The sequence below is a fragment of the Cucurbita moschata genome, unplaced genomic scaffold (genome assembly GCF_002738365.1).
Source record: "Cucurbita moschata cultivar Rifu unplaced genomic scaffold, Cmos_1.0 Cmo_Scf00014, whole genome shotgun sequence".
Classification (NCBI taxonomy): Eukaryota; Viridiplantae; Streptophyta; class Magnoliopsida; order Cucurbitales; family Cucurbitaceae; genus Cucurbita; species Cucurbita moschata.
The window spans coordinates 2,912,289-2,933,511 of NW_019268530.1; the positions used below are offsets into that span (position 1 = coordinate 2,912,289).

General features: G+C 33.4%; 4 protein-coding genes across 6 annotated transcripts in view; 1 reads left to right on the forward strand and 3 right to left on the reverse strand.

Moving 5' to 3' along the window:
* The window catches only part of LOC111451993 (leucine--tRNA ligase, cytoplasmic-like), a 6,552-nt gene extending 5,195 nt beyond the window's left edge, over window positions 1-1,357 (reverse strand). Inside the window, exons 1-2 of the mRNA XM_023092502.1 lie at window positions 1,228-1,357; window positions 157-276 (exon numbers count right to left, since the gene is read on the reverse strand). The gene's annotated coding sequence lies outside the window, so the exon portion shown is untranslated. The remainder of the gene's footprint in view (window positions 1-156; window positions 277-1,227) is intronic.
* LOC111451995 (4-hydroxy-3-methylbut-2-en-1-yl diphosphate synthase (ferredoxin), chloroplastic) overlaps window positions 1-8,997 on the forward strand; it is a 14,455-nt gene extending 5,458 nt beyond the window's left edge. Inside the window, exons 1-20 of one of the 2 annotated variants that reach the window (XM_023092503.1) lie at window positions 2,748-2,950; window positions 3,391-3,619; window positions 4,332-4,489; window positions 4,857-4,963; window positions 5,047-5,147; window positions 5,225-5,301; window positions 5,575-5,694; window positions 5,803-6,033; window positions 6,307-6,423; window positions 6,548-6,622; window positions 6,702-6,779; window positions 6,873-6,932; window positions 7,022-7,084; window positions 7,233-7,377; window positions 7,490-7,628; window positions 7,710-7,787; window positions 7,860-8,019; window positions 8,250-8,348; window positions 8,443-8,547; window positions 8,674-8,997. In XM_023092503.1, the coding sequence (XP_022948271.1) occupies window positions 3,409-3,619; window positions 4,332-4,489; window positions 4,857-4,963; window positions 5,047-5,147; window positions 5,225-5,301; window positions 5,575-5,694; window positions 5,803-6,033; window positions 6,307-6,423; window positions 6,548-6,622; window positions 6,702-6,779; window positions 6,873-6,932; window positions 7,022-7,084; window positions 7,233-7,377; window positions 7,490-7,628; window positions 7,710-7,787; window positions 7,860-8,019; window positions 8,250-8,348; window positions 8,443-8,547; window positions 8,674-8,775 (2,226 nt within the window). In that variant the 5' untranslated portion in view covers window positions 2,748-2,950; window positions 3,391-3,408 and the 3' untranslated portion in view covers window positions 8,776-8,997. Of the gene's footprint in view, window positions 1-2,747; window positions 2,951-3,390; window positions 3,620-4,331; window positions 4,490-4,835; window positions 4,964-5,046; window positions 5,148-5,224; window positions 5,302-5,574; window positions 5,695-5,802; window positions 6,034-6,306; window positions 6,424-6,547; window positions 6,623-6,701; window positions 6,780-6,872; window positions 6,933-7,021; window positions 7,085-7,232; window positions 7,378-7,489; window positions 7,629-7,709; window positions 7,788-7,859; window positions 8,020-8,249; window positions 8,349-8,442; window positions 8,548-8,673 lie in introns of those variants that run through there. The other variant, XM_023092504.1, reaches the window with a different exon arrangement.
* A 4,992-nt stretch (window positions 8,998-13,989) lies between these two features.
* LOC111452046 (proline-rich receptor-like protein kinase PERK10) lies at window positions 13,990-15,055 on the reverse strand. The gene has a single exon (XM_023092571.1). The coding sequence runs from the start codon at window positions 14,676-14,678 to the stop codon at window positions 14,175-14,177; it is 504 nt and encodes a 167-aa protein (XP_022948339.1). The 5' UTR covers window positions 14,679-15,055; the 3' UTR covers window positions 13,990-14,174.
* A 986-nt stretch (window positions 15,056-16,041) lies between these two features.
* LOC111452008 (protein TRIGALACTOSYLDIACYLGLYCEROL 2, chloroplastic-like) lies at window positions 16,042-20,113 on the reverse strand. 2 transcript variants are annotated; one of them, XM_023092526.1, is made up of 6 exons: window positions 19,933-20,113; window positions 18,793-19,319; window positions 17,621-17,950; window positions 16,954-17,069; window positions 16,507-16,597; window positions 16,042-16,404 (listed from the first exon to the last, which is right to left on the reverse strand). In XM_023092526.1, exons 2-6 carry the CDS (start codon window positions 19,315-19,317, stop codon window positions 16,312-16,314), a joined length of 1,155 nt encoding a protein of 384 aa, XP_022948294.1. In that variant the 5' UTR covers window positions 19,318-19,319; window positions 19,933-20,113; the 3' UTR covers window positions 16,042-16,311. The 2 variants fall into 2 exon arrangements, with proteins under 2 accessions (XP_022948294.1, XP_022948293.1); XM_023092525.1 differs by having other exon boundaries at window positions 18,793-19,359.
* Window positions 20,114-21,223: the final 1,110 nt, after the last annotated feature.

A 21,223-nucleotide genomic window follows, 5' to 3' on the forward strand; every position in this document is an offset into this window, starting at 1 on the left:
AAAAAAAAAATATATATATATATATAGAAAAGAAAATAAAACACACACACACACGAAGTAGTACTAGAACAAAACCTTTTCAAACACCCAGATTTAATGTCAAACGGGGAAACTTCCAAAGGGAGGGATGAAGGGAAACTAAAGTCATGTCTGTACCTTATATTCCGAACAGAATGCGGATTTGTGGAAGATGGTAAAAACCTCTTCAAGGAATGAGAAAAAGCCAGTGAGAGACTGATAAATTATTAAACCAACGAGAGATAGAGTGTGTTTGCCCTGTAAATCAGATGGTTTTGAGAATGAGATGAAATACGGATTACAACATAGGCCTAAAAGTATAAGAACAGAGAAGAATAAATACTTGAATTCTGAAAATATAAAATAATAATAAGATGATCAACCGTTGTCAAATATTATTTTCTTTAAGCTAAATGTATATCTATATCTATAATATATATATATAAAAGCCGCAATGAGGAGAAACTTTAGCTTCCTATTTTTCCCTCAACTTTTAAATATATACCTATTTTGTCTTCCAACTTCAAATTTAGGAGAATTTGTATTAAATAATAAGACGAGAGAAAAAGGTATAAAGGAAGATGAGAGGGAAATAGGGGAGAGACAGTAATTCATTCTCCAAAGAAATATATACACAATTGAACAATGTGGGAGAAACTTTTTATGCAGAGTTTACCCACTTCAATGTAATTAGTGTACCCTTTTATCTTGATTTCTGAAATGAAGTAGATGAATTTTTCATTACGGAAGAAAAACAATCCACATTCACAGAATATCCTGATTGGTTCATTTACCTTTAGATTTAAAACAGGTTTGAACTTCCCAGAGTGATTGGTTCATATTCCAATCGGATTCATGCCCTTATTTCCATAAATTCAAAATACCATTAGCTATTGAACTAATTGAGGGAGAGAATTTCAATTTTTTAAAAAATAAAAATAAATTATCGTCTTCTCCCAACTATAATCTACAAATATACAAATATAATTAAGGTTGAATTTGTCAGGTCAATCAATCAATCAATCAAGCTAAAAACTAAAAGAGAATTGGATTATTAATTCATGTTCGAATCAGAACAGTTGAACACACACCAGGTCTCAATTTGCCGTAAGGCTGTTTACTTACGTTGCTACGATTGTTTAACTAAACAAGCTCTAATTAGTATTGTCCGAGTAAAAAGAAAGATATAGATGAAGATTGGGACAATACCTGTAACAACAATGGAGTAGAAAATCAGTGCAAAACCCCTGGGAGGAAGGAGGCTGCAGAAATGGAGGAGGACAGGGCGGGAAGAAGAAGACGAAGAAGTGAAGTGGATCAGCTAGGGTTTTCCAAGTGGGCTGAGATTTTTGTTAAAAAAAAAAAAAAAAAAAAAAAAAAAAACCAGTGGGCACAGTGGTTAGATTTTTGTTTTATTTTTATAATTTAATAAAATTTTAAAATGTATAATTATGCAACTTTTCCTTGTAAGGAAACTTCTCATTGAATTGAGGCCTAAATAAGAGATACGTCTCCCTTTAATAATAATAATTTTTTTAACAAAAAAAACAAATTAGGTAAAGAATTGAAATAAGAGACTTAATTATTCATTTAAAAAAAAATAAAAAATTATTATCGGAGAGCCCATTAGAATTTTAAGCGAGTTTTTTAAATGATAATCCCCAATTTATGTGTTTATTAACGAGAGATTTATATATATTTATACAAGATTTTTTTGTTCTCCACCACATGGGATCTCTCAAATCCAATTCACCTCTCACGATGGGAGATCTTTCGATCTTGTCTTCTCTAAAAACCCAACGTTCTCGTTGACACACCACCCAATATCTGGCTTTGATAATATTTGTAATAGTTCAAGCCTACTGTTAGTGGATATTCTCATCTTTTGTTTTTTCCTCTTGGGTTTCTCCTTAAGGTTTTAAAATGCGTATGCTAAGGCGAAGTTTCCATACTCTTATAAAAAATCTTTCATTATCTTCTCTAACTGACGTAGTATTTCACAATACTACAAATGGGTATTAGAGTCAGTCACCATATAGTTCGTGACACCGGTGGAGTAGAGCTAAATTTTCTTCTTAATAGATACGTTTTAAAAATCTGGAAGAAAAATTCGAGGATAATCCAATTTGGAACAGAGAAAAACAAAATTCAACGTCGTTTTTCATGAGTTGACCGTTCTTCTCTTCTGTCACTATCAAATACCGAAAAAAACGTGTAAGCAAAATGGCACTTCTACAAATTTTCATCAAATAGGAGGGGTAACATCGTAATTAGCCCTAGTGGAAACACCCCTGTACGTTATACATCCCCGGCAACCTGCGAAAAAACGTTTATGTCGTTATTTCACCTTTTATTTTATTTATTTATTTTATTTTAAATATTGTCTAAATTATAAAAAAATTACGATTAATCTCTGTCCATTACTTTACTAATATAGTTGCAATATTAATTTTGATATTTTTTTTATAAATATTTTAAAATTAAGATAAAAATGGTTAAAATGTCAAATTTGACAGGTTTGAATAATAGGTTTTTAAAAAAATTAATTAAAATCATCCATTTTTGCCTAAAATTGTAATAAATGTATTGTGTAATGATAGTTTAAAAATGTTTATGAAAATGCCAAAATTAATATTGATTTTTTTTTTTTTAAATAGAGAGTTTTTTTTTTTTTTTTTTTTAACATTAAAAAATTAGTGTTCATTTTCCAATTATTTATTAATTTAAATACAGAAATTCTTCACAATTTTTTCTCGGCGATCACAACGGGAAGAAGCTCTGGGTCTGCAACAACCACCAGTTCTTCGTCTTCTCAGTCTTCCGTCATTCTGAAACTTTCCACTCAAATTTGAGACTGATTTCTCTTTCAAAGCCGCAATCTCAAACTCCATTAGGAGATTGATTTCTCTTTCAAATTCGCAATCTCAAGCTTGTAAGTGTTGTTTCCTCCACTCTTCTTCTTTTTGCTAAACATTCCATGCTGAATTTGAGGTGGTTTTGTTTTGTTTTCCGATTTTAGTTCTGTAATTTTTTTTTTTTTTTTGTTTCTTCGAGGAGTGATCTGTGAATTGTCTGTTTAGGTGTGTACCTTGGACTGAATTTTGTAATTTTTTTAATAACCTTTTCTAGCTCCTTGGATTCTGAAATTTTCTATTAGTTTTTGTTTTTGTTTCTTTCTGGCGATGCATGTTATGGAAAAGTACTAATGGTTTTCAGTTGGACAGCTATTGCTTAGAATGATGAATTTTTGGTACATGCATTTCTTAGACGGTTGTTTTACTTGTATTTCTGAGACGGTTGCTTTACTAACTGGAGAAGTTGTTTGAGTTTTATATTTGAGTTGGATCTTGATGAATCTACGGTTTGTTGTAGCGACGATCGTGATCTGAAATGACTTCTGTTGGAACGCTACCGTCGCATCTTTCGGGGTTGAAAGGCGGAAATGTGAACTTAGGATTCGCGAATCGGTTGCAATTGGTAAAAGTCTCTGATTTGAAGAGCATTAGGTCTCCTGGAAGGAAGGTTTTGGTCATACGGAATTCCAATCCTGGCCCTGATATTGCGGAGCTTCAGCCCGCATCGGAAGGGAGTTCTCTCCTGGGTAAATTTTTAACAATGCATGTGCATTATTTAGCCCTCGTTTTATCCAACTTATACTTGATTTTTGGTGGCAAATAAAGGACATGAAAGTCAAATATGGATTTTACTTTTGTTGCCTTTTTGTCCACTCTTACTCGATATGAGAGAGAAAATGATCTATTGTTAAACAATTTACGAAGTGGGAGCATTTGAAAGTAGGATGGAGAACATGGATTAAAAAATCATCCTTAACCCAAAAGTATATGTTAACCAAAAGTATGTTTAAGATTAAATAGGGAGAAAATCATGATGATATCATTTCAAGCACAGGAGTTCTGATACTGATAAGTAATTCTTTCAATATATATTATTCGTCCTTAACAGTAAGGAAGGAATTGTATTTTTCCCATAAATATACTGAGTACCGATAAGACAAAAAGCAAAAAGCATCTACCAGTCATAAAAAATATTTTTGTTAACCTATTGTTGCATGTAAGAATGGATCGCTGAATTACGATGACTTTAATGAATCCTCAATAGCGATGAGATCTAAGGAAATTAGCAATGCATTACACACGTGCAACCTAGTGGTTGATGTTAAAAAGAAAGCTAGTTTCGTTTTTATCCACGTTTCTTCACTTTCTGAAGAGCAGAAGATAAATGTTATTTAAGTATTGCCAAAATGTACTTTAAAGGTTGGTTTTATTTAATTAGATAATCATCTTCCATTGCAGTTCCTCGACAAAAGTACTGTGAATCCCTAAACAAAACAGTCAGGAGGAAAACACGGACAGTGATGGTTGGAAATGTTGCCCTTGGTAGTGAGCATCCCATAAGGATTCAAACAATGACAACAACTGATACAAAAGATGTTGCTGGAACAGTTGAACAGGTACTTTAATATTTCTTCTATTTCAGTTATGTTTTCATTTTGCAATCCCTTCATCAGTATTCTGACAATAAAAATACTCTTTGATACTCATTTTATTGTGAGATGTTGTAGTCAATGGAACATGAGTATCGCAATTATTAGTGCTGAGCGAGTTGAAAGCTGAAAATCAAATGAGGCTATAACTATGTGATAAAAGTTCTTGTTGTAGTTTGTCCAAATTATTCTTGATTTCTTCTCATGGACAATATGGATGTTGAAGTCTATAGCAACTAAGAAAGACATCACCATAATAGAAAAACTTTGATACTTTATATTGTGGTGTCATGTACTTTTTGTAATTTTGAAGATGACCAATTTGTATTAGTAGGTCATGAAAATAGCTGACAAGGGAGCCAATCTTGTGCGGATAACAGTTCAGGGGAAGAAAGAAGCAGATGCATGTTTTGAAATCAAGAACACCCTTGTGCAGAAAAAGTAGGTTTAATATTTATATATTGAACATTTTTTGGAGCTTGGTCTCTATAATTTATGATGTCTCTGAAAATTCTATTTTGCAGTTATAATATACCTCTGGTCGCAGATATTCACTTTGCTCCTCCCATTGCATTGAGAGTTGCCGAGTGCTTCGATAAAATTCGTGTAAACCCTGGAAATTTTGGTATGCTATTTCTAATACTTACATTCTGCATTATTTCTTCAGAAAGATTGTTTGTGTCAAGCTCACGTCTAATGCAGCTGATAGGCGGGCTCAATTTGAAAAGCTAGAGTACACTGAGGATGATTATCAAAAAGAACTTGAGCATATTGAGGAGGTAAAACTTCTTCTCACTTTTTTCCCCCTTCATATGTTGCTGGAGCATATTGCAATTTTAGTACTCGGGAATGGAAACTAATATTACAAAAGGCACGTGTTACCAGTTAGCAATATGGTCAGGATAGTCTGTCATCAACAAATTCTAAATTATTGTGATTACTTGTTTTTTAATTTGTAAAATTTGCAATAATGAACCTGATTCTTTTCTTAAATAATGGGGTTGGGGAAGTTCTCCATGGATAATATTTTTTTCCTGTTTTAATTGTGAAAGGTTTTTACTCCGTTGGTTGAGAAATGTAAGAAGTATGGAAGAGCAATTCGCATTGGAACAAATCATGGGAGCCTTTCAGATCGTATAATGAGCTACTTTGGCGATTCTCCAAGGGGAATGGTTAGCAATTTTTCCTCTAAATTTTTATAAACAACCTTTTTTTCTTGATTTCTTTTTTGAACTTAGCATAGGGATGTTATTAATAGAAGTTCTCCCAAGTCCTAACAGGTTGAATCGGCATTTGAGTTTGCAAGAATATGCCGAAAGTTGGACTTCCATAATTTTGTCTTTTCCATGAAAGCAAGCAATCCAGTAATTATGGTTCAGGCATATCGTTTGCTTGTATCTGAATTGTATGTCAAAGGCTGGGATTATCCATTACACCTTGGAGTTACTGAAGCCGGAGAAGGTGAGGATGGACGAATGAAGTCTGCCATTGGCATTGGGACCCTTCTTCAGGTAACTGTCACCAAATGGAGTGCTGATAGTCCTATATCATATCATTGCCTTTCACACACAAATTGTATGTAAACTCTGGGTCCCAATATCACTAGGTTTTCCTTTTTCAAGAGTTCTATTTTCTTGTAAAGAATCTGTTGACAATTACTCTTTCAGTTCTCTGCAAATTTCTTTCGAGTCATTGTGGTTGGGTTGATCACATACCCCAAAGAATTTGCACATTTAGAAGCCATATCAATGTGGAGCATTTAGAAAATTATTTCTGTTGTACAGGATGGCTTGGGTGATACTATTAGAGTTTCTCTAACAGAACAACCCGAGGAGGAGATAGATCCATGCAGAAGGCTGGCAACCCTTGGTATGAGAGCAGCTGAACTTCAGCAAGGAGTGGTAGGACCCTTCTTTTGTTGTTGTTGTTGTTGTTGTTGTTGTTTTGTGTGGTAATTCTTATATGTATAATCTCTTTAATCTGAATATTGTACTCACTACTCACAAATCTTTCCTTGTCTATAAGGTCCCATTCGAGGAAAAACACAGACACTATTTTACTTTTCAGCGTCGATCTGGCCAGTTGCCCATGCAAAAGGAGGTCAGCTTTTTATGATCTTTGTACTTTGCCCTGCTGCTGTATGTTCTTAGACTAAGATAAATGATTGATTGTGATACAGGGTGAGGAGGTGGATTATAGAGGTGTCTTGCACCGTGATGGCTCTGTTCTCATGTCGGTTTCCTTGGATCAATTGAAGGTGCACTAAAACTTTCCTAATTTCAGCTCCATGGGGTATCCCAATATGAGAAAGGTGTGGAAACTATCTAACTTCTTGTTTTCCTACCTCCAGGTGCCAGAACTTCTGTACAAATCTCTTGCAGCAAAGCTTGTTGTTGGCATGCCGTTTAGGGTATAATTTATTCTGGTTTCTGTATAAGATAATCCCAGTTTTTTCTACTTTCTATTCTTTTTCCTCACAGTTTTTGTCAATTTGGTTAGGATCTAGCCACAGTGGATTCAATCTTACTGAGAGAGCTTCCTACAGTAGATGATGCTAATGGTGTAAGAACTTCCCTTTCGGTTTCTGATACGTTTCTATTTTTGCTGAGTGGGGAGGGGGGCAAATAGAAGTTGTTGTTGCTTTTAATTTTTTTTTTTTTCTAAGTGCATCTGATGAATCCAAATTTGATTTTCTCTGTCTCATGATCAGCGTCTGGCTCTCAAAAGGCTGATAGACATAAGTATAGGTGTCATAACTCCTTTATCTGAGCAACTTACAAAGCCATTGCCGAATGCCATGGTTCTGGTCAGTCTGAAGGAGTTGTCCTCTGGTGCTCACAAACTTTTACCTGAAGGTATGTGTTTTTCCTGTTCCTGTTAGTTCCGTCTGTTTCTATTTCAGTATGTTCTTTTTCTTTTTATTTTTCTAAATTCCTTGCAACATCCCATGTCAATGAATTTGCTCAGGCACACGGTTGGTTGTTTCTGTACGAGGTGATGAATCATACAATGATCTGGAAATCTTGAAAGAAATTGATGCTACAATGCTTTTCCATGATTTACCATATTCAGAAGACAAAGTCAGCAGAGTGCACGCTGCAAGGAGGTATAATAATATTCCTTTAGGAGCAGTTTATTACTTACTATCTAGAGCAACATTGAGTAGCTTGTCAAATGTTGGTTTCAGGTTATTTGAGTATCTATCAGAGAATGCTCTTAGCTTCCCTGTGATTCATCACATTCAGTTTCCAGAGGGAATTCACAGGTAGTTAAATTGTTCATTAACTTTATTATTTGAAGTGTTCAAGCAACGAGTTTTATTTTCCCTTGCTCATAGAGACGACTTGGTTATTGGTGCTGGTTCCAATGCGGGATCCCTTTTGGTCGATGGCCTCGGAGACGGTGTCCTGTTAGAAGCCCCAGATAAGGATTTCGATTTCGTAAGGAATGCATCCTTCAATTTGCTACAGGGTTGCAGAATGAGGAATACGAAGACCGTAAGAAAGTTTTCTTATGAAATTTATGCTTATTTTCTCACAATTTCTTTACTATGTCTTCTATATTTCTTAGAAAAACATTTGAATTATTGGTCAAAGTCTGATTTCAAAATCCGATTATGAAATCATTCTTAGAAAGTAGATAATAGAAAAACTCGTAGGGGTTATCAAATGTGCCTTTTAGTAAATGATAACTTTTCTGGATTACATCCTTGCACTCCTCACTGCAGGAGTATGTTTCATGCCCATCTTGTGGCAGAACATTGTTTGATCTTCAAGAAATAAGTGCTGAAATTCGGGAAAGGACATCTCATCTTCCTGGAGTTTCCGTAAGTTACACAGATTTTGAACTTTTATTACATGATGATGATGTAAAAAAACTGCAACATTCAATTTAATTTCCTTTCTTCCTAATGTCATCAGATTGCAATTATGGGTTGTATTGTAAACGGTCCTGGGGAGATGGCCGATGCTGACTTTGGGTACGTTGGGGGTTCTCCGGGAAAGATCGATCTTTATGTTGGGAAGGTAACGTCCCGTCGCATCTAATTCTTATACTTCAAACTGATAGTGTATGACAGTGTATCTTATACTTCATTCTTATCTTCATTGAATGGTAGTGTATCTTGATAAGAAGTTTTGTGTTTTCTACAGACCGTGGTGAAGCGTGGAATTGCAATGGAGCATGCGACGGAGGCTCTAATCCAGCTAATGAAAGATCATGGCCGGTGGGTCGACCCTACGACAGAAGAATGAGAGACGTCGACGTGGTACGTGGTAGTTCTGGTTCGGTAGATAAAAGACACAGGAAAGATATAGATGAGGGGAGACCACAGCTTTAATTTGTGTAGTAAGTTAATAATGTCCACCATTGCTCATTGGCTACTGAAAGAGACAGCTTCACAATTGGTACGTAAATGACTCTCTCAACTTCCCTCACAAATAATTAGCAAATATAAAAAGACTTTTTTTTTTTAATTTTTTAATTTTTAATTCTGGTTGCTACTAGTCTGTCCCTAAATTTTCTACTTAAGCTACTATATACACGTCATAAATAGGAATAGGAAAATACTTCATTTAAACTTTCATAAAACATAACCTATATCTTATTCTAGCCTAAGATTAAGAAAATAGATGCGACTACCCTATGCATGTGTCTTGGCTCGTCAACCGTACAGGAATGTCTTGCCTTAACTTGAAATAAAGGCAGCACATGACTTGAGTATTTTAAGAAATACTCGGTAAGTGATCCCATTATTGGAATTAAATGGAAGAACATGCAATATGTTATGACGGGACCTATTAGTTTATTTGTTTCCTACGACACTATTCTAATTGGGCGGCTTAAATGTGTACCATATACTCTACACACAACTCTACAAACAAGTATGGGCTCACCAGTCAGTTCGCACATTGTTGGGCCCCTTTTCTTGTCGGGCGAGCTTTCTCTAGTAGCTTAACTTTTGCCGGACACCTATTAGAATTAGTAACCGTCATGACAGCATTATGTAAAACATAACGATACTTCGCCTGCCTAATGGATGTACATGTCTGTACCCTCGTGATGGAATAGAGGTATCCCCCATGCATGAGCACACATAATACATGAGGTCCCAACATTTTTCCGTTTTCATTATCATTTTATACAACCCCGCTAGCATTATGTATATATCATATCATTTTTCATATTGTTTCAGATATCGTTCATCATTCATATCATATCGTTTCTTATTCTTCAGTTCACATATCATACATAATTCTAACGGGATTATATTCCATGCCATTTATCGTGATTTCATGTCATTTATATCATATTGTATACGCATAATTTAAGAGACATAACATAACGTTCTATGCTTTTAACATAACATTTCATCGAATACATATCATACCATAACATATTGCATCACAATGTATCATATCATGAACATGTCAATTTATCACATATCTGGTACCATAACATATTTCATGTCATAGGACTGATATGAGAACATATATATGTCCGTCATTGACATGTCGTATCATAATCATATCATGTCGTAAACATTTCGTGGTCATATCGTTCCCTAACTTATAGTAGTCTTAACGTTTTTATATCTATCATAGTCATATCGTTACATGAACGTACCTTAGTCATATCATCGCAGAAACGCATCTTAATGCTATTGTTCTATCAATCTATCACAAACTTATCCCTTTTTACCCATAACATAACTGTATTCTCTTATCATTATCTCATATCCATAGCAATTCAATATGTAACCTAACTTTAACGTTTCATGAACGTATCTTACTCCTATCGTTACATATCGTTTTGTGCATCCTTCTCGAATTCTTCTCAAACATATCATTGAACACAATGTACCACAATTATTATCATACAATTCACATATCATAAGTATATCGATTCACAAATAATTCACAAATATCAGTATATATGACACGTGTAGAGCCACAGACACGTGTCAACATCAAATATAACCATGCGATAGTAAGGCTACTTACCTGATTAGCTTAGACTGATGTCCCAACGTTATCCTTAATGAAAGTCCATTGAAATCCAAGTCAATTTATATGAAGTTTGAACTTCTACAAAATTGTTTCTCTAATTTATATTGGTCCGTGTGTTATACTTCACGCAAACGTTAGAGCCTTTGCATGAGTAAAGTCTTGAAATATTTATATATATTTGTTATAGCATTATTTTCATACAAACCATATAACATCCATTAACATTTTCAAGTTAACATCCATTAACATTTTCAAGATATTCTGTCTTCTCTTCGGGTGTTTAATACTCTTAAACATTTTTCATATAATTTCAATTATATTCATAATCTTCTATCTCTATCTCGTGTTTCCCCTCCTTTTAATTATATTCACACAATCTTTCTTATCTTTTGGTTTCCCTCTTAAAAGTTAGTTTTAGCCAATTTTTAATCAATTCTTATTACTACTGACGCAATATCTCTGCCAAACTAAATCTGAACCTTTTTGTTTTTGTTATTAGTGTTCTCTCTCTCTGGTAAATCTTCACCATCTTCTATAAATCTCTCCCCCATGTAAAAGATAATATCTGTTTTCTCAAATCTAACCTTTTTATAAATTTCTCTCTCCCATATAAACCTAATAGGTTTTCTCAAATTTGACATTTTTGCATTTTTGTTACAGGAATGGTGAACTGGGTTGAGAAGAGATTATTGGGAAAGGGACTACGGTGGAGAGAAATTGGGGAATAATTATTTTTATTTATTAATTTATTAAATTTTTTTAAAGATAATAATAATTTTTATTTACTTATTTATTTATTTAGTCTATTACATAGTCTTTCCTAAATAAATAAATACTGGAAACATATTCTTGGTATGAAAATCTTATAAATTTTAAACCTCTCATTTAATCTTATATACAATTTGAAAATATGGGAAATTAAGATAAAGTGTTTTTGCTTTTGAAATGAATGCAAAGAAAGTGTTGATGGGTTGTAGGCCAATGGACTGATTTAAGCATCATCATAATCTCTCTAATTCACTCATATTTAATACTCTAATCTCTAAAACATTAAACTAACTTTAAATGTAGTTTCATTCTTTGATGCTTCATTTCCACTCAATCAAACTTGAGATAGAACGACGTCATTTTAAAATTCTTCTCGATCTCTGTAAAATTAACTCCTTGAATTTCATTAGAAAATTTCTACCCGACTCTTTAAATGGTGTACTAAGATTCTAACACAATATTTACTACTCAAAAGTGTGAATAGATTTGAAAATATTATTACTCAAATAAACAATACAGAGTTAAAAATGAGAAATAGAATTGGGATCGAAGGTTCAATCTTATTTGAAACAATATAGAGTTAAGAATGAGAAATAAAATTGGGGTCGAAAGTTCAATCTTCATTGATATTCACAACGTTTAAATAAAATACAATCTACCCACTAATACTTCAAAATAAATAAAAAATATAAACTAACTAAATCTTGAGAATAACATAAAATATATTACTAATAAAATCATAAAGGAAAAATATTAACGGGATTAAAAATATATTCTATAACTAATATATTCTCAAAATATTAATTGATTATGAATATCTTGAGGATTTCAAAGAAGCACTAATTTGCACTAAATTCGGATTGATTCATATTAAATTGATGGATAACTTTGATATCGAGACCATTTCTGGAAGCATTAGTTCGCTTTTGTTTATATTGACAAGTGATATTAAATTCATGACGATATTAAAAGAGGTTTTAGTTAGATTTATTTATAATAAATTTTTGAGAAATTGCACATATCACTTGCAAACTATAATTTGCTATAATTGAACTCACAAGCCTTTCTTTATAAAAACCCTTAAATTTTTTTATATGAACTTTTAAAACGGTAAGAATTCCAACTTTAAAATTTTAAAATTTGAATAATTTATTCTTTCTCCCATCTATACTCCTCCCATTCTAAAAATTAACTCTAATACTCCCTCCATCTTTTTATTTTGCAGATTACCACTGTAATTAAATTAATGACACTGTGTAATCCCATTTTCGACTGAGACCACTCAAAATTTATCTTATTTACTTAAATATTTGTGTAATTTGTGTATCGAATTTTTAATAAATTCGATAATTCTTCTTCTATTTTGGGAGAGAATTCTTTTTGAAACCAAGAAAAGCAAAAGAAAACTATGGGAGACATTGAATTCTATCTCAAAGAGAGGGCGATAATAACTCAGGTTATCTTTTAAAGATTTTTAAGAAAAATTTTAATTTTTAGACCAAATTATTTGGGTTTCATAGGATGGATACTGTATTAAAAAATATTGTAGTTTCATTAATTAATGTTATAAAGTATATAAGATTTTTTTTCTTCATGCTCAACAAAAATTGGCAGCTACGATACCTTCAAATAATTTATCCATCGTGAATGTCTCCTCCAATAAGAGGAGAGAAACAAGATAAAAATATATGGACACAAAAAAGATAGAGACAGATGGACAAAAATAAAATAAAATAAAATAATATAATATAAAAATTTGAGAAAGACAATAAATTAAAAGATAGAGAAAAAAAGAAAAAAGAAAGGGACAAAATATTTATTTAGACAGAAAAAAAGTTTAGAGAATAGCCTACAAAAAGTTCAGATAAACATATGGTAAAGATAATAGAAATAAATAAATGAAAAAATAATACGAAAATATATATTTTTTTTCAAAATTATTTATTCACATCACAATTTTTAACTTTTCAATGGCTTTTTTTTATTTATTTAAAAAAAAAACATTGTTTAAAGCAATGAAACTTCGTAATTGATAGAGTTGCTATGGCCCATCCTTTTGAACGGACATTTATTATAGACACATTTATTATTTAAGCTACAATTAATTTCTATCATTGAAACTAACAATAAGAATAAATAAATGTTCATTTAGTTCAATAAATAAAATTTCAAATACCCAATTAAATCAAAACATATATAGTTATATATGTATACCAAAACGTTTTTTTAAAAAAAAAATTTTTTACTTTTTTTTTTTATAGACTAAAAGAGTATTATAAAAATTAGAAAATAAAATAGAGAAATTAAAAATAAAGAAATTCCTCATTTTTAAAAAATCAAAATCTGAGAAACAAAATTGTGACCAACAACAATGATAATTAAAAAAAGGAAGATAGAGACAAATTCAGTTTAATTCTTCTGTCCGCATGCAAGCTTAATAAGCATTATAAATGTTTAACGATTCACGATAAAAATGGCATGAACATGATTGTGATTTGTGAAAATCACGGAAAGAAACGATAATTTTACACAGAATTGGAATAAATATGGAGGAAATTCATTTATCGCTGGTGATATGATGAATTCTCATACGTTTTCTCTTTTAAGACTTTCTCATCAGCCAAACAGAAATCAGATCCTCAGGAATACGTCAGGAGAAGAGCAGAAAATCGAACAAGGAAGCACAAAATGAAATATGAATTCGAAGACATTGAAATAGAACAGTAAAATTAACACATCAGTAACTTATAATGGAATTGTAATCGAGCAAAAAGAATATTTAATCCAGAAGTTGGAACTGTCGATGAATCCCTAAAAATGTGTTACCAAAACCAATTACATTAAGAAACCAAGAGGTACCAGAGCCATGGCGGTCTTCAGAGAATCTCTCTCCTCGCAGTATAACCATAGCCAGATCGGCGAATATTGGCTTGGCGTTTCTTGTAAATCAATCCTCCAAATCCAACCAAACCAGCCGCCGCAATCACTCCTACTGCGATTCCAAATTTCTGAGCTCCACTCATCCCGTCCTTCGACTCTCCATCCGATTCGTCTTCTTTACTCACATTGCTCCGGTTAAAGTCGCTAGGTTCAGATGGCGGTGGAGAAGGAGCCAGAGAAGAGGAAGGAGGCAGCGATCGAGTCGGAGATGAACCAGGAGCAAGATCTGATGGTAAAGGCGATGGAGCAGAACTTACCGGTGCATTCCGTGGAGATGCGTCCGGTGGACTGGAAATGGAAGGAGAGCGCGACGAAGGTGAATCCGCGCCTGTCTGCGGCGGCGGAGCGGGGGATTCCGCTATAGAATCCGAAGAAACAGTGAATTGCGCCAAAAGCAGAGCCGAAAGAACTGCACAACAAATCGATGCGAACTTGGCCATTCCTTACCGAATCTGCCACAAAACTGATCGGAGTAAAACAACGGCACTGGAATCCAGAAGAAGGCGGATGAACAACACGATCTCAACAGTTGAAACGAAAAGAAGAGAATGGATCCGGCAGATCTGGTTTCCAAAAACTGGTATCGGGAAGAGAAAAAGGCAAAGGACCTAGATTCACGAGCACGGAAAATGGACGAACGAGTGAGATCGAGAGACGTAGGTGGCGTGAAAGAGCAAGCGGCGGAGAACCGGCGAGAGATACGGAGGAGACACCGGGAGAGGCGGCGTTGGAAATTTGGAATTTCCAGGTAGAGTGATTCGGAAGTTAAAAGATGAAGATGGTTAAGGAAAGGGTGAGTTCGGGGTTTATATAGAGCAATTGGCTTCACAAGTCAACACAAATAATTTACATTTTTCTCTTACTTGAATTTAATTAACTAATTAATTAATTATAAGGAAAATCATAAATTATTTGAAATGTGGGAAGCAGTTTTAATAAAATTATTACGAAGTTAATTAAAGATAATCATATATTTCATTCGCATTAATTTTGTATTACCATAAGTGCCTACACAACTAATAAACCCATATTATTAATACTTTGTATAAATAAGCACATCAAATTTCATACATTAATTTTGTATTACCCTAACTGCCTAGACAAACAACAGGTCTATGTGATTAGCAACTTTTATAAATAAGTTGAAATATCTAAAATAAAATAATTTTAGCCGGCGACCGAAATTATCGGTTGCCAACCGACCCTGAAGGATTTATATGGATTTTGTTCATAGACCAGTTCTAGTTTAACTTGATCGCTTTGGTTTGATTTCGACCATACTGATTTTTTTTTGACACCCGATTAAACTTAGAAATATGATTGTTATGTTTCAAGGTAAGTATGAATGAAGTATGAATGATTGATCATGGCCCAATAAAAATGCCAAATATAAAAATTTTCAAATTTATTATATTAAGTAGATGTGCTCGTGCAAGTGGGTTACTTAACGGAAATAAACCACAATTAGACATATTTGAACGTGGTACTTATAATTTAATCATAGAACCTAAAAATTTGAAGATGTGGAAAGCTCAATTTCAACCTATTTTAGGTATTGATTTAGTTTTTGCACCAATTTTTTTTTTTAATTACATTTATTGATTTAAAAGACTATGGTTATAAATTCAATCTAATTAGTAGACTCGGGTTCCAATATGACCTAATCCAACTCACGAACATCCCTACGTCGAAGGGTCATTTGCTTTATGCCTCCCATTTTTCTCTAGTACCCTTGGGACCAATCAACTTGCAAGTATGCCCCTACCCATTCAAATGTCTATGAAATCAGCCAAAGCCACAGCCTACAAGAAAGAAGCCTTGAAAGAAATGGACCAATATGTGTTATAAGAACCAACAGTTTCCTTCTGTTAAAGCAGGGCTACTACCTAAGAACATACACAAATATCTCAAAAATTTTGCCAATGCCTGAGCCTGACTCCCTCCCTCCCCACCCTGCGGAAGCCGAAACCATAACAGTTATGAAACTACGTCGAGCCACTTCGGCTTTGTGCTCGCAATATGAAAAGGTTGAGATGCTACAATGTTGTCTAATACCAAGTTCATATCTTTGTTTCATAGCAGCCTGCTGAGAGACTTGATCAGCACTTTTAAATTCCGTTTTGTAGCCTCATCGCCAGTGAACCCAAGAAGTTCTGAGCTCAAACTCTGCAATAGTGAGGAACAAGGAGTTAGAACGGTAAAGAAAGTAATTATGAGAAGTAACTGCTTGGGGCAAACCGGAAAGAACTCGACCAGTTAGGATCTTACCTCTATGTTCTTCAGAGTAAGAATTAGCGTATAAATGGATTTCTGAAGCAGTGCTGTGTTTTCGGGAGTCATAATGGACGCATGCACGCTTCTGTAAACGATCGAAAAAGTCTCAATAAGCATACATCATGTAAAAGGAATTCAAAGATTGATTCTTCTTTTTCTTTTTCAAAATCATCATGTATGTTTTGGGTTTGAGCTGATTTTTGTGCAAGGAAAAGGCCAAAATCTGTTGTACAAATGTTATTTAGGCTGTTCTCTTGAAGAAATGCATAAAAGAATCAAGAAAAGAGCGACTAATTTCTGGTGAAAGTTGTCAAAGGATTGAAAATTATAGACCCTTTTCATTTCCTCAACGGGGAAGCTTCATTATAAAGTTTGTGGCAATTCAGAAATCAGAGCTTATCTACATTAAAATTCCAATTTCAGACTTCAGGAATAGTTTACCTTAAATCTTCTGTGGCATGTGACAAACTTTTAGTTAAATTTTCAACCTCCTTTAGAAGACCACTGTCACGAAGCTCAGCGAGCAAAGGTTGAACATCTTCAGCCATGGCTTGAATCTGAGACATCACTACATCAAAACAAACATTTTTCATAGGAAGATAGTTAGATACGTGGAACTATATATCTCACTCATCAAAATAGACAATCAAACAAGAACCTAATACATTTTAACACAAATAATTACAACTTTCAAGGATTAAAGCTATAAATTCCTGATTCCGTTCGAAGGCTCATACCGGAATACCCAAGAAAACTCCCAGTTTCTAGCCGCAATGCAACTCCTATGTTTGAGCTATCAATGTTCCAATCATATTTGCTCTTTAAAAGTTTTTTTTAGCAAAAGTCCAGATCCTACCTACTAGGTAAATCTAGAAGCCTTAATAAGTAACCAGATTCCATGGAAGTGCTGGCATACGAATACATAGTATTTATTGTTTTTTTACAAGCCTTCCATCTTCTTCATGAAATCAGTGAACATCCCATCAGAGTTGCCAACAAAATATTTTCTTATAATATTTACAAGATATGAACATTCATAATTTGAATGACTGCCTAGGAACCAAGCTAGAAAATAAAGTTTAGAGCATGAAATTGTAAGGAGTCGGACCTTTAAAAGCAAAGGCTTTGCTTCTTCAATAACCAAAGCAACTCGTTGAGCTAATGCAAATGTATTGGAAAGCCCTATTTCCTCCGCTTCGCGCCCAAGCCGAGTGAATATTCCAACTAATTCATCCAAACTTACCCCTTGATGCCCCTTCATTTTCTGCTTATCGCATAATATTAAACCTTCTTTGATACATTCAGAGTCAAGTGGTCCCGCTGAAGGCACTGGAATAGGATTGCGAGGAGTAATGTCAATCACTGTCTCCATAAGAAGACCAGACTGGTTTACTTCAACCAATGAATTACGTGGTACAATTATCTTATCATCTTCAAGCTGCAAAATGGGTGGTATATTTCATTTTGTGATAGAAAAAAAAATGGTAAGAAAACGAATTCATGCCAATGGAAAATAACTATGATGAACTCTATAGGAAGATAATATGAACTAAATGGCATATGGTACAAACTCTTTGTTAAAAGCTTTGATTAAGGAAACTAAAACGTCTCTCTTTTTTATTTTCTTTCCTTTTACGCATCTTAGTCAATGTCTTCTCCTTTTCTTTTTCTTTTTCTTTTTTTAATCTTTGTAAGTCAAAGAGTAAGCCTATTTGTTAACTAGCCTATTGTAACAACCCAAGCCCACCGCTAGCAGATATTGTCCCCTTTTGGGTTTTTCCTTTCGAGTTTTCTCTCAAGGTTTTTAAAACATGTCTGCCAGGGAGAGGTTTCCATACCCTCATATGGAATACTTCATTCCTCTCTCCAACCGATGTGGGATCTCACAATCCATCCCTCTTGGGGACCCGACGTCCTCGCTAGCACACCGCCCGATGTCTGGCTCTGATACCATTTGTAACAGCCCAAGCCCAATGCTAGCCGCCAGCAGATATTATCCTCATTGAGCTTACTCTTTCGGGCTTCCCCTCAAGGTTTTTAAAACGTGTTTGCTAGGAAGAGGTTTCCATACCCTTATAAGGAATACTTCGTTCCTCTCTCCAACCGATGTGAGATCCCACACCTATATAGTTTAACTTTTGGTTCTCAAACTAACGATAAACTTACATGAGTTTGAGATGATTTTGAAGAATAAAAAGTAATTTCAGACACAAAAAGTATTTTTAGTCTTTGGTTAGATAATCAAGGATAGAATGATAAAAAGGATATGAATTTGCATACCTCAACAACAGTTTCAATACATCTCAAGGAAGGGTTAATACGAATGACATTGCCAACAGTAACCCCTCTAATTCTTACAGGAGTTCCAGTAGAAATACCACAGGCCTGAGCAAACTCAAAGACAGCCAAGTATTTTCTAAATTTAGACCGCAGTTGAAAGCCTCTCAACCAAGCCAAACTGAGTGTGAGAAGTATAGCACCTGACACTAGAAACAACCCAACCCCACCTTCCCATATGCTCCTTTGACCGAACCCAAAATTACTCAATGGACGCAATGTTTGCCTCCATACAGTACGAGGAACATCAAGAAAAATGGCAAGTGGATTCCTTCTTTCTGAAGATGAGGGAGGCACACTATGTCCTGCATCAGTAGCAGATGAGGACTTTATCTTTTTTACTTTTGCTTTTAGACCCAATGGGAGATGATAAGACAACCTATTTGAAGATCTATGTGGAAGGGTAACCAAGGACGAGGGTAAGGCCACAGAAAATTTTGCAACCTGCGCATGAGTATCCACCACCATTTTTGCACAACAGCAACAGTGAAACAAAATTTAGAAAACAGCCTGTGGAAGTAACAAATTTTGAAGTTATCAGCAGATAATACAACAACTTCAAGAAATACCTATTCGTTTTCATCATCAAAATGACTGGAAATAGATACAAGTTCATGTTCAGTTCAATGATCAAGAATGACACCCGTAAACTTTTCGCCAATTCAAAACTACATAAAGTTTTCCTTACCAAAGTCATCTCCCAAAATGATATTCACCTCTTAGTTTTAGAATTTCCTTCAAGTACGATTGTTGTTCAAAATAAAACATAGATATTTAGAAGAATTTAGTGTTCCTCTTGTTTTTGTGAAAGAAATAGGACATTCAATTCACTCTCCCGCAGCATCTAACAATCATATTACTTAGTTTCCAAATTCCAAAGATGATAAAAAATAGTAATACGCTTTCTCTACTTATTATGATCACTGTACGCAAGAGAAGACAGAAATCCATAAGAAACATCAATGGCATCCTCAATCAAATCATCAAATCCAGATGTAAAAAGACGAAATGAGGATTCGTACAAACAACGAAATCCAGAAAATTACAGCAAATCCAAAGTGAAATCAAGTTCAAAATACATACCTATAACTCGAGATTGTAGCTATTCGATTGATGATATTGGGTCAACAATTTCAACCAGTAATGGAAACGCAAAAAAAGGTGAAAATGGCGTAGAAAAGAACTGTTTGAACGCCACCATTACCGAAGATTGGGAAGGAAAGTCCGCAGATGCTTCGACGCTCGAAAATTTCGACCCATTGGAATGTACAATAGTGAATTGGGCCCATGTTGGGCCTTTTTCCTTGCATTTGGTAAATTACCATAATCGCCCTTTCCTCTAATTTTTTTTTTTCCTTTAAAATATAATTGGACTACCTCTGAGTTTATGTTTGAATTTTGCATTTCGTTATATCATCCAATTTTTATTAATTATAAATGGAATATTCACGGGTATTTGTTAAATGACAGAATATATATATATATATATATATATATATTAATTATACATATAAAATTAAAAAAGGAAATAAATAATTTTTTAAATTAAAAATAAAACATAATAATATATTTTTATTATTTTACAAATGTCACGTTAATATTTTGTTAATAATTGTATGAAAATGGTTATAAAAGTCATTAATTATTATTATTTTTATTGGAAGCTTTTTATGTCAAAATTTTTTTTTTTAAATTCAAATGGTTGATGAAAAGAATGAGATTTATTTATTTATTATTATTATTATTATTTTTTATTTTACCGTTAGATAGCTCAAATGTTAAAATATGAATAAATTTTTATTCATCAAAATATTCAAATTTCTAATAAATAAATAATTTTTTAAAAAATAAAGGAATAAAACTTCACAAAATCTCATTGATTGGATTAAATTGTGAATGCTATTTTCGAGTTCCTATTAAAAAAGTTTCGAAATTAAATTATTTACTTTATCAAAATTTTCATTAGGACAGGGGAAGAACTTAGGTGGTTATCAAATTCATTATTAAATACAAACTCATACATAATAAGATTCAAATTTTAAAGGTAAGAATTAAGCCTATTTATTTGATCAAATTAAAACATAGAATAGGAAGGACTCAAATAATTAATTAAATTTCATGTTGTGTGACAAAAAAAAACATAATTGAAAAAAAAAAAATTAGGAATGGAATCAGAATTAGAAACCAAATGGAAAAAACAAACACCCCAAGACAAAACCTTTTAAACTAAAAAGTAAGCACAAACAAATAGCTATCTATTTTATTAGTTTCTCAAAAAGTAAACACATGACATACACTCAAACTTGAAAAATAACCTCTTTTTTTTTTTTTTTTTTTTTTTTTTTTTTTTTTTTTTTTTTTTTTTTTTTTTTTT

Bases quoted from the DNA above. Each gene is read 5' to 3' on its own strand.
- LOC111452046 (XM_023092571.1), bottom strand. From the start codon at position 14,678: ATGGCCAAGTTCGCATCGATTTGTTGTGCAGTTCTTTCGGCTCTGCTT.
- LOC111452008 (XM_023092526.1), bottom strand. From the start codon at position 19,317: ATGGTGGTGGATACTCATGCGCAGGTTGCAAAATTTTCTGTGGCCTTA. The intron at 17,070-17,620 runs GTCCGACTCCTT...GTGATGTCTCAG, and splicing joins CAAAGCCTTTGCTTTTAAAG to ATTCAAGCCATGGCTGAAGA. The intron at 16,598-16,953 runs GTAAACTATTCC...GATCGTTTACAG, and splicing joins CATGCCACAGAAGATTTAAG to AAGCGTGCATGCGTCCATTA.